The 14,625-nt window shown below is 44.5% G+C and overlaps 1 protein-coding gene across 7 annotated transcripts in view; it reads left to right on the forward strand.

Annotated features, from left to right (window-relative positions):
• The window catches only part of RBMS2 (RNA binding motif single stranded interacting protein 2), a 114,157-nt gene that overhangs the window by 59,758 nt on the left and 39,774 nt on the right, over positions 1-14,625 (forward strand). For all 7 annotated transcript variants that reach the window (XM_061615194.1, XM_061615192.1, XM_061615191.1 and 4 more), the window contains 4 exons: positions 3,151-3,338; positions 11,241-11,299; positions 12,181-12,272; positions 14,149-14,306. In XM_061615194.1, coding sequence (XP_061471178.1) covers positions 3,151-3,338; positions 11,241-11,299; positions 12,181-12,272; positions 14,149-14,306 — 497 coding nt within the window. The remainder of the gene's footprint in view (positions 1-3,150; positions 3,339-11,240; positions 11,300-12,180; positions 12,273-14,148; positions 14,307-14,625) is intronic.

The following is a 14,625-nucleotide window of genomic DNA, read 5'->3' on the forward strand; positions in this document are numbered from 1 at the left end:
GTGCATTTTGAGGCTTTCCACTCTGTACTGCTTTCTTTCTAGTTCAGTGACACTTGAGACTTCCACCACAGGGAAGGCCAGTGGAGAGGCAACTGTCCACTCTCCAGCTTGTTCCCTTCCCCCCAGTCATCAGCATGGGGGCTGTGGGCGGGTGGGTCTTAGAACTGCACTGAAAGTCTGCCTTTAAAAATTGAATTCATAAGTAGGAAGGTCAGATGCATTGTTGTGCAGAAGAGGAACGTAATCAATACATCAGTACATTTTAATTATTATGGTAATTATATGCCCTTGTACAGAAAGTATGAATTGCAGAATAGGAAAATTCATTTAAATCAATGATTTCAACTGGTGTTTTTTTCTTGTTAGTTTTACATCATGGCTTAAAACTGGGGTAGCCAATGTGGTACCAGAAGGTATTGGGACTACAGTTTCCATCAACCCCAGCCAGCACGGCTTGTGGGCCAGGGAGTTGTAGTCCAAGAACACCTGGAGGTTAGTGTGTTGGCTACCCTTAGAGTAGAGCACAGATCAAAATCATCTTTATTTAAATTAATCCACCCTGCACTAAAGTGGCAGTGCAAACAGTACAGAACTGAAGTGTTTGTGGGATTTATGGCTTGGGGACTATTTCTTGAAAAGTTTGCTTCAAATGCACCTTAATAATAAGGATTTTTAAAAGTGATAGAAAGTTCGTTTTTCTATCTTTTTAGTGCTTATAGGCTATGTGGGAGTTCAGATCTTTACTTGTGGATTTATAGCCACGTAACCAAGGCGTGGCAGTGAATTAAAAACAGTCGTTCTTTTGCATATGGTGCTAGCACACAATACAAGCAGTGGTGGCCTCTGCTGTCCTTGTGTATGGATTTCCCCTCCACTCTGACTTTGCTGTTACTCTTCTGTCTGTTCTTACCCCTTCTGATCCCAGCTAAGGCCTCTCTTGAGCTCTCAGCCAGGTCTGCTGAATAGCGTAAGCAGTTTTGCAATATGAATACCCCACCCAGAATTGTCCCAGTGGGCAGGGCAGACTCAGTGACTTCAGCAGCACTTTACAAATTAATGATGAGAATGGAGCGTCCCCAAACACATGTGCATCTTGTCTAGTCCCACACATGCCCTGGAGCAGAGAAATGACTTTGAAATATTCACCAGCCCTGCATTTTAGACTCCTTCCCCACCTTCTGCAGTCACGAGACATTGACAGCCGCCTGAGAAATGGGGCAATGTTCAGAGACTCCACAAGAATCTTGGAAAGAGGGTTGAGAGATCGCTTACACTAGGAAGCAAGCTTCGAAAGATAAAAGAAATAATTGCTTATTCTCCACCTATGGAAAAAGGAAAGGAAATGTGGAAGGATATGAATAAGGTTGCCAAGGTATATACTGGACCCTGCTGTTGTGCCTTTAACAGCAATTTGATCTGCAGACATTGACAGGTGAATGTTTGTCTCCATGCTGTGAAAAGCAGTAGCTGCTTATTTCTGCAGAACAAGCTGCTGTTAAAGGTTCGGAAACAGGCCAAGCTAGTTTTTTCTGGCCGGTTGGCAACTCTAGTCTTCAGGGGACTTTCCAGATTATTTTTAAAAGATTTTATTCTAAAGGCATAAGGGCACAACTTCATTCCAAACATATCTTGGTTTTATGCAACTTTAATGGTCTTAATTTTCCCCAAAGAACCCCTGGAAATGGTGCGTTGGTGGGGTGCTGAGAATTCTGTTATCCATAGCCCTCTTTCTTAGAACTACGATTCCCAAGATTGTCTGGCAAGAGGGAATGAATTAAATTCACTTGTACAAACCCTGATTTAGCGTCAGAAGCATCATAACACCTTTTAAAAACAGGCTGGAGCAATACAGCTGGGGAGATTTTTTGTTTTGTTTTGCTGAAGAAAAGATCAAAATTATACAGGCAAGAGAGGAGTAAGTGTGCCACTTGCAGTGCTTTCAAATAGGGGCTTAATATTGTTAATGGGTCAGTCATACTGCAAGTGGGTTATTGGCAATTTCTTTTTAAAAAATCACTTTTATCAGGTTTTTCCTAGACAGCGTGAGTCCAGATTGAATGGGGGGAAATTCAGGCTGGCATTTTGATGACAATGACTTGTGGATGTGGTGTAATATTTTCAAGAACAAGGAGCATCCATCCCATAATAAACACCCATCTGGAAACATCCTTAGTATCGCTGACATTATCTAGTAGGTGCCTGTGGTACTCAGGCAATATATTCTAGGTGGCAATCACCAATAAGAATGGACATACTAACTAGAAGAATTACATTTTTGCAGCAATAAAAAAGTTGATGTTTGGGTACTGAGAAACTCTTCCTGGAGAGAACACTTCTGGATCTATGACCAAACATATGTTGCACAAAGAAAAAGATTGTCTACAGAGACCCTTAGATGAGAATCTTCCAACCAAATTTACTTGTTGACTGGTGTGATTATGACATCAAAGGTGGCTTGACCAATGATAGTGAAGCTGTTTTCCCTTCCTTTTGATGCTATCCTTTCTGATGGTGGTAGTGTTGGGGGGATTTTGTTACATTCAGGGGTTAAGATCCATAGGGAGGGTGGAACTTCTGATCATCCTGGATGAGGAAACCTCCTTACTTCTCCCCATCAGGGGACTGAAGGCAATTGGCCAGGGACCTCTTTGGGTCAGGAAGGGCGGTATGAGGGAATTCTGGCCCTGAGAGGGGGAAAGTACTTGAAACTCCCTGAACCTAACTTGGTCTAGGCCATCCTGCTCTCACACATTTAAAATTGGTTGTTTTCTAAAGTTGAAGAGAGGAAGCCGTGGTTAAGCCTGTCATCGTCCTGAGGGCTTCCTTGTCTGATGCTGTCCAAATAGATTGTCTTAGAGAGCATGTGCAAAAAAGAGACAAGAAGTCCTTTCTTCTACCTGCTCCCTCTCTCCATGAGGCGTTCTGCACATATATCTCATAGTTGGAACTTGTGTCTTTATATATGCAGAGACTAGAAATCAAAGTCATAAGTTCAGGAGGAACTAAGAGAGTGAGCTAAGTGGGTGTGATGTACGGGTTCCACTTTACTACTTGTCCTGTTAGCAGCCTTACCATCTCTTACCCTAAATCTTTTTGGGACCTCCCCAATCCCAGCCATTTATTTTGTCTTCTTTCTTCTTTGCCATGCAGCCTTATGTCTCAGTGGCCCAGCAGATGGCACCCCCGAGTCCCAGTGGCAGCAGCAACAACAACAGCAGCAGCAGCAGTGGGCCAGGTGGTGGAGGCGGTGGTGGGGACCAGCTGAGCAAAACAAACCTGTACATCCGGGGCCTGCACCCGGGTACCACAGACCAGGACCTTGTCAAGCTGTGCCAACCGTAAGTTACCGGGACAAAGAGACATGGAAGGGAGGTCTCGCGTTGTGGTGGGAGTTAAAAAAGATTCAGTGGGGTCAGTGAGATAATTTATTGCCCAAACACACAACCCATCTCCATGGCAACCCCCTCCAAAGTGAAAATCCCAGCCTTAGAGAAGATGCTTTCGTCATTTCCTCTAAGGCAGGGGTTCTCAAATGGTGCCATAACATTTAAGCCTCCCAAAATATATTCCAAACAAAACAAACATTGTTAACAAGAAGCTTTCTGAGCTTTCTCCTATCCTGCGGCCAGGGGACTACTGAATTAGATCCAGCAGGACCTCATGGACCAACATAAAAGATTTTAGGGGAAGCAAAGCAACAACAAAAAGCCAACTGGTAACTGAAACTAAGAAAACATTGATTAGAAGGAGAAAGGCTTGGGTCTGCAGCATGGTGCTTGGTGATGGTCAGGTGGGGATTCTGCTACCATCCAGCTGTGGCCAAAGGAGGTAGCTACAGGGAGATCAGCTAAATCAGTGAGGTAGCCTTAGCTGTAGTAGGCCAGGGCAGCCTAGATCCAGGTCATGGTTGCTGACTAGTCGGAGCAATTTGAGGACTCTAATTCTGTTGCTGGCTACAGATGTCCTGTTGCCTTTTTTTGTTCTTCTGGTCTATTTCCCCCCCTTTCCTTTCTTTTGCCTTATCTTTCCCCTCCCTTTAACTTAACTGGAGCCAAGTCTGACAGTGGATAGACAGGCTGGCACTTTGCCTCCTTGCCCAGTTAAGACACTCCATGTGGAGAGAACATGGAGTTAGGAGAAGTACAAACTACTTCCAACTGCTTGCATCTTTCTGATGAGGCCTGCTTCACACCTATCCTTATCTGCAAGGCAGTGGAGCTGGCATCACAGGGTCTGTATCCTGACCTCCAGTCCAGGTTTCACAGTCCATTGACCTGAGGCACAGCATGAAAGGGAGCACCTGAATGCGTAATAAAGGCAACCAGGGGCACTTCCAGACTGTGGCTATTTTATGAGTGGGAGTGGTGTCTGGTAACATTTTGACTTAGTAGAGTTGCAATGTTTAACCTTGCTCTTTCCTCACAATAGGACCTGTACAGCACATATTTAGGAAAGTATGTTGTTACGCATGTACAGTGTGCCACTGTCTCCTCATTAAATAAAATAAAAGTCAATTATTTTCTGCCCATCTATGGACAGGAGAAGAGGTTCCATGTAAGAGGACCCAAGTACGTTTTTCAGAGAAGATTGACTCCATACCTCTTATTTAGAAATTAAGCCATACCACATGACATATGTTTTTGAATTCATGTATTGGTTACACCTACACATCCATTGCCAACAGATTAAACAAACACAAAAAACGTTTAAAATGTAAGGAACAATTGCATGTGCAGTTTACCTCCCCGTCCCCCCAAAAATCAGTTTAACTTTTCATTATCCAAAACACTTTTTTCTCTGAATTAAAGAACAAAATATTCCAACCAACAGACAAAAAATGTTTGTTTCATTTGAGGCAGAGTACATACAGCAGAACATACAGAACATACATTGCAGAACGTGCAATGCATGGCTCAGTCCTGAAAATGTGAAGTAATAATCTCTGCTCATGTGCAGAGTACATCACACCTGACTAATCATCACCCTCTGTTATGTCTGAGATTAGGGAGAGTATCTTCCAGGTTTGGGGAATGGTATAGAGTCACATCCAGACAGACATTTACCCCAAACTTTTCATTTTAGAAGTTCACTGACAAAACTCACAAAAAAGCAAGCTAGAAATAAGAGCACCACGTATTTTCCTCTATATTCAATATATTCGGAACTAAAACTAGGGGAGGGGCATGTTGGAAGCAGATCCACAGACATTTTCTGGAAATACTCTGGAATTGCACATGGCTCAGATCAACCTACCCTGCTCCACCCAGCAGCTCCTGCAGCTTTTAATGAGTGAATGCAGGGAAACGGCTAATACAGATGTTGTTGCAACACATACACAAGCCATCCACTATTTCTCCTCCCAGTTCTCCAATTTACAAACATAAATGCAAAATGAATAAGTAAAAAGAAAGATATTTTTTTTATAATAACAAAACAACACATATCAACATAGACAAACAACAACTATCCCAACCCAGGTCACAGAGGATGAACATATGTGTAACATACAAAGATAACATACATCATTTTCAATGCATTGGAAGAGAGATGTAATAAACTTATGGATATACCAAAAAAACAAAACAAGACAGTTCCGTTTTATAAATTAACAAAAATAAGATTACCAAAATTTAAGTGAACCGTATGGATCTAGCTATAGATGAGAGACCGTTATGTAAACCATACTTATTTGCATATTCAATAAATAACCACCATGTAGCCATATATAAATCAGATTTAGTGTTCTCTTGTAAAAAGTGAAAATTATAGGTAATTTTATCTAATAAGGCCAAATTCCATATATTTCTGTACCATGTCATTTTATCTAAATTTTCTAATGTTTTCCAATTTTGTACTACTGTTTGGCGAGCTGCCAGTAAAAGTTTAGAGATCAATAATTTAGATTTCAATTTAGCATTTTCTCCTCTAAACACTAATAAAAGAAATAATTCCAGAGTGAGTATAATATTCTCTTTTATAATATTTATAAGTTCTTTATGCACCATATTCCAAAATGGGATAATTTTAAGACATGTCCACCAGGAATGAAAATATGTGCCTTTATTAAAACATCCACGCCAACAAAGTGGACTCATATTAGAGGATATATATGACAAACGAGTTGGAGTTAAATACCATCTATGTAGTATTTTAAGATTAATTTCTTTATGGGTAGCGGATATAGATTTATTATATTTAGATGAGCAAATATCTTTCCATTCCGTATTATTTAATTCAAGACCTAAATCCTGCTCCCATTGAGATTTAAGCCCTGTAAATTGTCCCATTTGTAAACCTAATAATATTTTATAAAACGCTGACACGGTACCTTTCCCTCTAAACCCCAATGATAACATTGAGTGTTCAAATCCAGTAAGTGGGCAAGTGGTGTACCAAAAATGAAGATATTTATTATTGAAAGAGATTCACTGATGGTTGCTTGTTTGCTCACTCTGTCCAGTAAGGTGACAGAAAAACTAAACCAAAAGTTCCTCAAAGTAGGAAGCACTCCCTGTTGCTTCTCTTATGAAGAGATCTATTCTTCAGGGACATAGCTGTGAGCATGCTCGGAACTAATGTATGATTCTGATTTAGGCTAAGGCTACCACATAGTGCTGTTCTTCAAGAAGTCCTGACTCTTTCCTAATCTCTTATACTAACTATGCTGAATAGGCCTCATTCTGTGGAATGGGAGCCTTTCTAATAGGGCTGAAAAGCAGGCAGTCTTGAAAGGGACCTCTTTGCCATAGCTATATTTTGGATTAGGATTGGATGAGTGGCGCAGATACCTGATTGATCAGAGAACAGAAGATTGACAGAAGTGTTTGCAGAGCTTCTGAGTTCAAATAGAAGCATAAAATGTTTGTGAGACAGGAAAGAGTATGGCGTTGAGATTTTGGTGGAGTTTTTTTTTAATTGCTTGATATTCTCATTGGGACCAACCTCCAGTGGTGGGTGACATTCAGTTGCATAGGGGCAACTTCAAATTGCAAAATTAAAGGGGATTTGGCGCTCTTGCACAACAAATCCACTCCCCACCTACCAAGGTGAATTTTCCAAGATAAGGAATCCAGATAATACGCTGGGAAGTGTGGGATAAAAATTGCTTGGTACAATGTGGTGTAACTTCCCTGCTAGTGCAAACTAATCAGGATGGTTTCTCATTAAGCAAAGTCTTGCCCGTACCAGAGTTTACTGTGTCTGCAGCTGTTTGCATTTCTGTTTTAATTGTGTAGTCCACATGATGTTATCCTCAAACAACACCCATCTCAATGTTTTTCCACTTTAAATTTTGGTTTGCCCTATACGGGAATAATTGAATAAGTTGGAGGAAATCGGACTCCAAACCATTCCATTCGGAGTCACAGATTATTTGTTTCAATATTTTTGGGTTGGTGGATCAATTGTCACTTTCTGCTATTCCCCTTTCCGTGCCCACTACTTCCTCCAAGTTTTCATTTCTTTTTTGGCCTTGCTTGTAACTATTTCTGGCGTGCTCCTGAACAGAGTAGCCTTACATATTTTTTTTTCTTTTGATCCCTTGGATTTTCCCAAACAAGAAAACTACACAAGCAAACCTTATTAACAATTTCTACACCAGCTATTTTGCAGCAACATTAATCTGAAAAGTGTGTGCTGAGAATTTATAACTGCCTGACTATGTGCTTTTGCATACTTCCTGGGCAGGGATTTTTTAAAAAAACAAACACACAAGGTGCGTGCTCATCTATCTGCTCCCATGCCTCTCCGGCACTTAATCAGCATAACAGAATGAACATATGAGAAGGTGGGGACATACCCCAAAGGCAACGCCTGCTGGCATGAACGGGAAAGACCAAAGTTGCTTTTCATATACCAATTCAAACATGTGCAGGTGCGGACTATTCTGGTCTAATCTGAATGGGGGGAAAGTGGATTAACAGCTAAATAATGCTCAAATGTGGGCAAGCCCAGGTTGTCTGGAAGCAACCCGGATATGAGATCCTACTTCCACAGTAGCATGACTTGACTCCTTGGGGCCTTAGGGAAAATCTGTTACCCATCATCACTGCTCTAAGGGATGTTGGTAACCCCAGTGACAGCTGTGGCAATTCTACTTGCTCTTGCTATGGGCTTTGCTGTCCACTTTTGGGGCTCTTATGGGCCGCAGCAATGGCCCTAACCCTGAGTGACAAGTGTCCCTTTGGCATGCCCATGACATCACGAGTGTCCATGTGAAGAAGGTTGTACCCTCAAGCAAATGTCATTGCAAGGGAATGTTGGAAAAAGAAAGTTTTAGGGGCCTCCTAGTGTGAGTGCATGCATACACACTTGCACACAGAGCCTGCACTTTTGTATTTGCATAGGGGAGGTCTGTGTATTTATGTTCCCTGCCATGGTTTGCCCTGTTCCACTTCTTGCATGAAGAAGACTGAGCTAGGCTAGAGCACTTGAAGCTAAGAGGCTAGGAGGCCAGGAGGGGTAGGCGGGCAGGGGGCTGTTCCTTGCTTACCTCAGCTCACCCCAGTCTGGAATGCTGGATGCGGCCCCAAAGCCACACTTGACAAACACGCCTACTTCAAAACCAGGAATCTGCCAGGGCTGAGTGTGAGGGAAGGGATCGTGGACAAGATCTGCAGGCTGCTATGAGCAGGAGGGCGGGGGGAGGGAGGGAAGGGAACGAGTCTAGAAGTACCACATTGGTAGTGGCTTGGGGCTGGGAATTGTGGGTTACATTCCTGATTTTGATCCTGTCTTGCATGCGCTGGTGTGCGGTGCCCCTACTGCGTTTCAGTTCCCACATCTGCAAAGCAGCCACCCTCCTCCCTCCCCGTGCCTGAGATCTCCTCACTACAACCATAGCATTCAGAATGATCGGTCCCACTCTGAAACCCTGCAGCTGGGTTCCCCTGTGTGCTGGCTGGGAGGCGCCAGGACTTGGCTGTTCTTGGCACCGGTCGGATTTCCTGGGCTTGTCCTTCCCTGGGCAGGAAATCCTGCTCAGGGTAAGCAGGAAGTATTGGGGGTTGGGATTGGAGGGCAGCTGGGATGGACTCTGAAGGGTTCAGCAGTTGGAGGGAGGGGAGGAGTGTCAGACTCAGTTGACTGTTTTCAAAAAAGACAAATCCATTTTTGGTCCGTCCATTTACACTGGGCTTTTGTAATAGGCTGAATCGGTCTAAGGCTGCAATCCTATATACATTTAACTGGGAGAAAGTCCCATTTAACTCAGTGGAACTCACTTCTTCGTAAGCAGGTTGTATTAAACAGGCTACAATGCTGCACATACTTACTAGAGAGGATCTGCTGTTGAAGTCAGTGGAAATTGCTTCTGAATAACCATGCATAAGATTGGGCTGCACCTTCACTTTACATAATAGTACTTGGAAGGAATGCTTACCCTTGGGAGGAAGGGTAATGAAGGGGTACAAAACCCTTTTGGCCAGAAGGGCCAACCCCAGCAAACTGTTAGGTCCAGGGCCTTTCTTATTCCTGCCTCAGAGCATGCCGGCATGAGGGATACTCATTTAAGGCACTTTTAATATTCTGAACTCTCTTCTTCTAAAATTCTAATGTAGATCATTATAAAGACAATTTGTATGTTTGTAATAAGTATGCATAAGCTCTATAATCTGAATATTGTGCATTCTACAAGTCTGTGATGTGATCATTTTGTACAAGGGTGGAATTTGAATATTGGTGAGAAATGTAAAACAACAACAACAACACTCTCCAACTTTTACACCAAGAAAAGTCAAATTCTAAAATCTTATTTATGCATATTTGCATACATTGATTGCCTTGCATAATTTATTTTGCTTCTGCTAGCTACTGTCCTCAGTGTACCACATTGCTCCTTCCTTGTAGCTGTCAGAAGCAGAATAAATTATGCAAGGCAATCAATGTATGCAAATTTGCATAAAAGAGATTTTAGAATTTGACTTTTTATGGTGCAGAAGTCTACTGAGAAGTTCTGCCAAGCATCTGAATGGCTTTTGAAATTTTTGAAGCTTATTGCTACAGTCATGAGGACTAGGAACTTGTATCTTTCCTCCACACCCCCTATTGGAATAGAACCTTAGATTTTTGAATTCCTCACCATACATAAGAGCCTGTGTGTGTATATATGTTTATAAATATAAATAAACCAACAGACTGTGGCTGTTGTGTTATGCCTGTGTATTCTATTCTGTGTTATGCAGTAGCCCACCACTTGTTGCCATTTCTTTGGTGAGCACAGCTTGTACTGTGTTGTTGCTAAGTGTTTCTGTTGGCAGTCTAGAGACCTACCGTAAAGTCATCCATCACCACCTTAAGTGCTCACCATGGCTTAGCGCTGGAACCCTTGTTCTGTAGGCCAATGTAATGAGTCTCCCTCCTGTCCGTGATATATAACCCCAGTGAACACCTGTAACAGTTTGAAGAGGAGCTCCCTTGCAAATGTTTGCAGACTTCAAATGATGGGAGTGTTCACCAGGAGACACATGGCGAGGCAGCAGCAGACCTGTCTGCCATGTAAAGTGGTAACTGGCCTGTAATGAAAGCTCTACCTAGGAACTATGGGTTGAACTCCCCTATTGTTAGGACAAGACCCTCCGTGGCGCAGAGTGGTAAGTGGTGGTAACGCAGCCGAAGGTCTGCTCACAGCCGGAGTTCGATTCCAACGGAAGGAGGAAGGAGGAAGTCGAATCTCCGGTAAAAGGGGTCAAGGTCCACTCAGCCTTCCATCCATCCATGGTCGGTAAAATGAGTACCCAGCATATGCTGGGGGGTAAAGAAAGGCCGGGGAAGGAACTGGCAATCCCACCCCATATATACGGTCTGCCTAGTAAACGTCACAAGACGTCACCCTAAGAGTCGGAAATGACTCGCACTACAAGTGCGGGGACACCTTTACCTTTATTGTTAGGACTTTTATGCCTTCAATGGTTGCACAATAGGCAGACATGTTAACAGGTGTTGTAGTGGTGGGGAAAGTGTAACTTATATAATTTCTTCCTGTTTTTCAGATTTCTGGAATAGGGCAAGGGTTTCCAAGGTACAGGCATGAGTCCCAAGCAGGCTTGAGGCCTGTTACTTCACGTTTTAGAAATGTAGCACTCTCTGAGATTTCTTCAGAGGGATTGCACAGACCTGCACAAACCACTAGACACTTGAAGCTTATTAGACCACATGACACAGAAGGATGCATTTGGCGTATTTTAGGATGTCGGTTACTATAGGAACTGTGTTAATTCCATCCCTTACCTTTGTGCCCATAGATATGGCAAAATTGTCTCCACCAAGGCCATCCTGGACAAAACGACCAACAAATGCAAAGGTAAACACAGACTCGGTGCAACCAACTTTGTGAGGAGAGTATCGTGTTGCAACATGAGAGGAAAGGAGTGTTGTAGGGCTGGAATCACAGCTAGGATGCAGGGATTCTGCTTGTGCTCTCTGAGAGGGAAAGTTAGGGGCCAGAGGGCTTCACTGCATCCTTTACCCACTTGCAGCGGTCCTGGGATGGAGCCTTTTCCCCCTTCAAATGTTGTGGCTCTGCAGTCTGGAGGGTTTGTTTGTTTGCTTGCTTTTTGGCCAGGGTAGGGGTCCTAACTCTGAAAACCAGGAAGGAGGGAGCGGAAGGGATGAGAATTAGATTCTGGAGCCAAGTTTCCGGGGGAGGATGGGTTCTGCCTGGGAGGTGGGGATGGGTTATCTGTGTGGGAGATGGTGCCGGTGGGGGGTGGGGAGTGACATTCCTGTCATGCCAGACATTGCTCAGGGATTGGGTGGGGGTGGAGAGGAAACAAGCCGCATCCACTCAGAGCAGAGGCTTGAAGAGGGGAGGGGGGAATCATCTTTCTGCAATCTTGATGGTCTGACAGGGAGACAGACTCTCCCTCTTTGCTTTCCTGCTGACATTTGCTAACCAACTAGGTAACCTTATCTCAGCATTGCCCCTTCAGAATTCATTTGTGGCAAACTAGAGGGTGTGGTGTTATAAGGTAATGAAAAGTGTGTGCGTGTGTGGTGGGGCGTTTTAGATATACTGCCCCATAGAGGTGGGGTTCCTCTGGGCTCACTAAGCCACACTAACCAGTAGAGAACAGTGCCTGCATGGGTCATAGTAAGTGGTTCCTCTGTAGAAGCACTTGGTCCACTTTCAAAGAAAGGTCCTCAAGGTCTGTCAACCTCCCTTTCATCCCCTTAACTCTACAGGCTATGGCTTTGTGGATTTTGACAGCCCCACAGCAGCCCAGAAGGCAGTGACTGCACTCAAAGCCAGTGGGGTGCAGGCCCAGATGGCCAAGGTAAGACTTGTTGTCCCCCCCCCCCACAGAACGGGAGAAATGTCACCCCTTACTTCACCAGAAGAGGGAGGGAAGGAGGAAGGGCAGCCTCTGGCCTAGAACCGTGACTTAGTGCAAATCCCAAGCTTCAGAAGTGTGACCCTGCTCAAGCAAGGCTTCCCCAAAGCCAATTTGTCAGTACATTTCGTTGCCCTTTCCGCATTACAGCTGTGTCTGGGGAGCCACTTTTTAATGGGTTCATTCTGCAGCCCTGCTGTAACGTTTAAACGGCACTTTGGATACCTCAAAATGTGGGGTTGGTGCTTATTCTGCTTGCTGGGAGCAGTCACTGCAAATACACATTACTGGTGAGTTCTGCAATAAACTGAATTCTGTACATGGCTCTAGGCAACCGTTTTGTCACAAGCAGAGGAAGGGCAGGAGCACATGTTCTAATGCTGGGGCGGCTAACCTTTCTTTGACCTGAGGACCACATTCTAAGTTGGCTAATTCTCTGAGGGCCACGCACCAGCAGTGGTTGTGGCCACCAAACATACATGCACATAGAGACCAAGCATGCACCACACTACAGTACGCACATGCATGTAGCACACACACAGGCTGATCAACAGAGGTGCAGGGGGAGGGGTTCCTCTGCAGCACTGGCTAGGGAGGGAAGGAACGTCTTCTTTTCCCTTTTGCATGCCGCCATGGCTAGTAGGTCATGTGCAAGAGGGAGACGAAGAGCTTTTCCAAGGTAAAATCAGTCTGGATAAAATGAGTTGGAGTGAGAGGAGGGTGCTGGAGGGCTGCTGAAGGCAGCTTGGTGGGCCTGATCTGGTCGGGAGGCCATGGGGTTTGGCACCCCGTTCTAATGTGTCCACAGTGGTCTTTGTGAATCAGCACTCTGCCTTGACCAACACCTCTATTAGGAACGTAGGAAGCTGTCTTACACCAGGCCAGGTCAGATGATTTGGCCATCTAGCCCAGTATTTACTGCCCAGATTGGCAGTAGCTCCTCAAGGTCTCAGGCAGAAAGAGATCTTTCCTGTCACCCACTGCCAAAACTTTTCTTTTTCACTGGAGAAGCCAGGAATTGCCGCTGAGCCCTTCTCCCCAACCACGTGTCTATTGGATCGTAGTCTGATGCCTTAATTTCTCAACCATTCTGGTAGTTGAATCAAGGTATTGCCCCTTCCCTTCCTTTCTGGCAGGGAAAGCCAATCAGAGACCAGCAACTGATTGAGGAATAGAGTGGTCTCTCATTGGCTGGCTCCACCTGGGGAAACAGTGCTGTTGCTGTTCTGGATCTAGCCAACTACCACCAGAGGCCTGTCAGCTGTTCTTTGTCCCAGAGAAGCTCTGTATACAATGGAGCAAATGTTTTACATTGGTGGTGCCCCCAGCAAACATGTACAGTACATGCATGTATTTTTAAACATTTGTGTGTACATGTATTTGGGAACTATAACTGGGGCAGGTTCCCCAGGCACATATGCATGGGCTTTTAAAAGAAGCATCGTAGGCATGCATGTCATTCACGATGTGTAGTGTGGTGTTAGTTGTTTACATGCAGCAAGCATAGTTGCATCATCTGCTGCCAAACTCACTAGGTGAATCCTGGGTCCTTCTGATACTCATAAATATCAAGCCTCAGCACCTTTTTTAATGTCCCTGCAATGTGTTTCTCAATAGGACTGTCGAGTTGCACAGAATGCGATCATGAACTGAATCCTATGTTTTCCATTCTACTGTGTGCGGAGGTTGGGAAATGGCTGATGCCGTGTGCTAAGGCAGACTATGAATTTGGGAAGAGAAGGGGAGTTCTGAAAGGAATGAGTCCCCAGGGATGGGATAGATATTGCTAGGCAACGGTCTGATTTTATTGTTTCCATAGCAACAGGAGCAGGATCCTACCAACCTCTACCTGTCAAACCTGCCTCTGGGCATGGACGAGGCTGAATTGGAGTCGATGCTGAAGCCATTTGGACAAGTCATCTCCACACGCATCCTACGTGATGCCAGCGGCACCAGTCGAGGAGTTGGCTTTGCCAGGTCAGGAGGGTGGGCAGGGCAGGATGGGCTTGTTTTCAGACATGCTTCCTTGCGCTCCGGTCCTTGCTTGGGGTATGGATCCTCACCCATCCAATTAGCCTCACACAGTGGTGGCAGCTGGCACAGGTATGCTGCCTCGTGCAGGCATGTCTGCACACTTCTCATACAGGCATGTGCTCACTTGTCTCTGTGGTCATGCACTTCTGCTTCCATAGAAACCCAGAGATAACTGTGCACATGGAGGCCAGCAGCCCTCACCTGTTTGAGTCTTCTTGACCCATATGCTTTTGTCTAAGCATTTGTTCCCACAAGGGCTCTT

Source organism: Rhineura floridana, chromosome 3, assembly GCF_030035675.1.
Source record: "Rhineura floridana isolate rRhiFlo1 chromosome 3, rRhiFlo1.hap2, whole genome shotgun sequence".
NCBI classification, from domain to species: domain Eukaryota; kingdom Metazoa; phylum Chordata; class Lepidosauria; order Squamata; family Rhineuridae; genus Rhineura; species Rhineura floridana.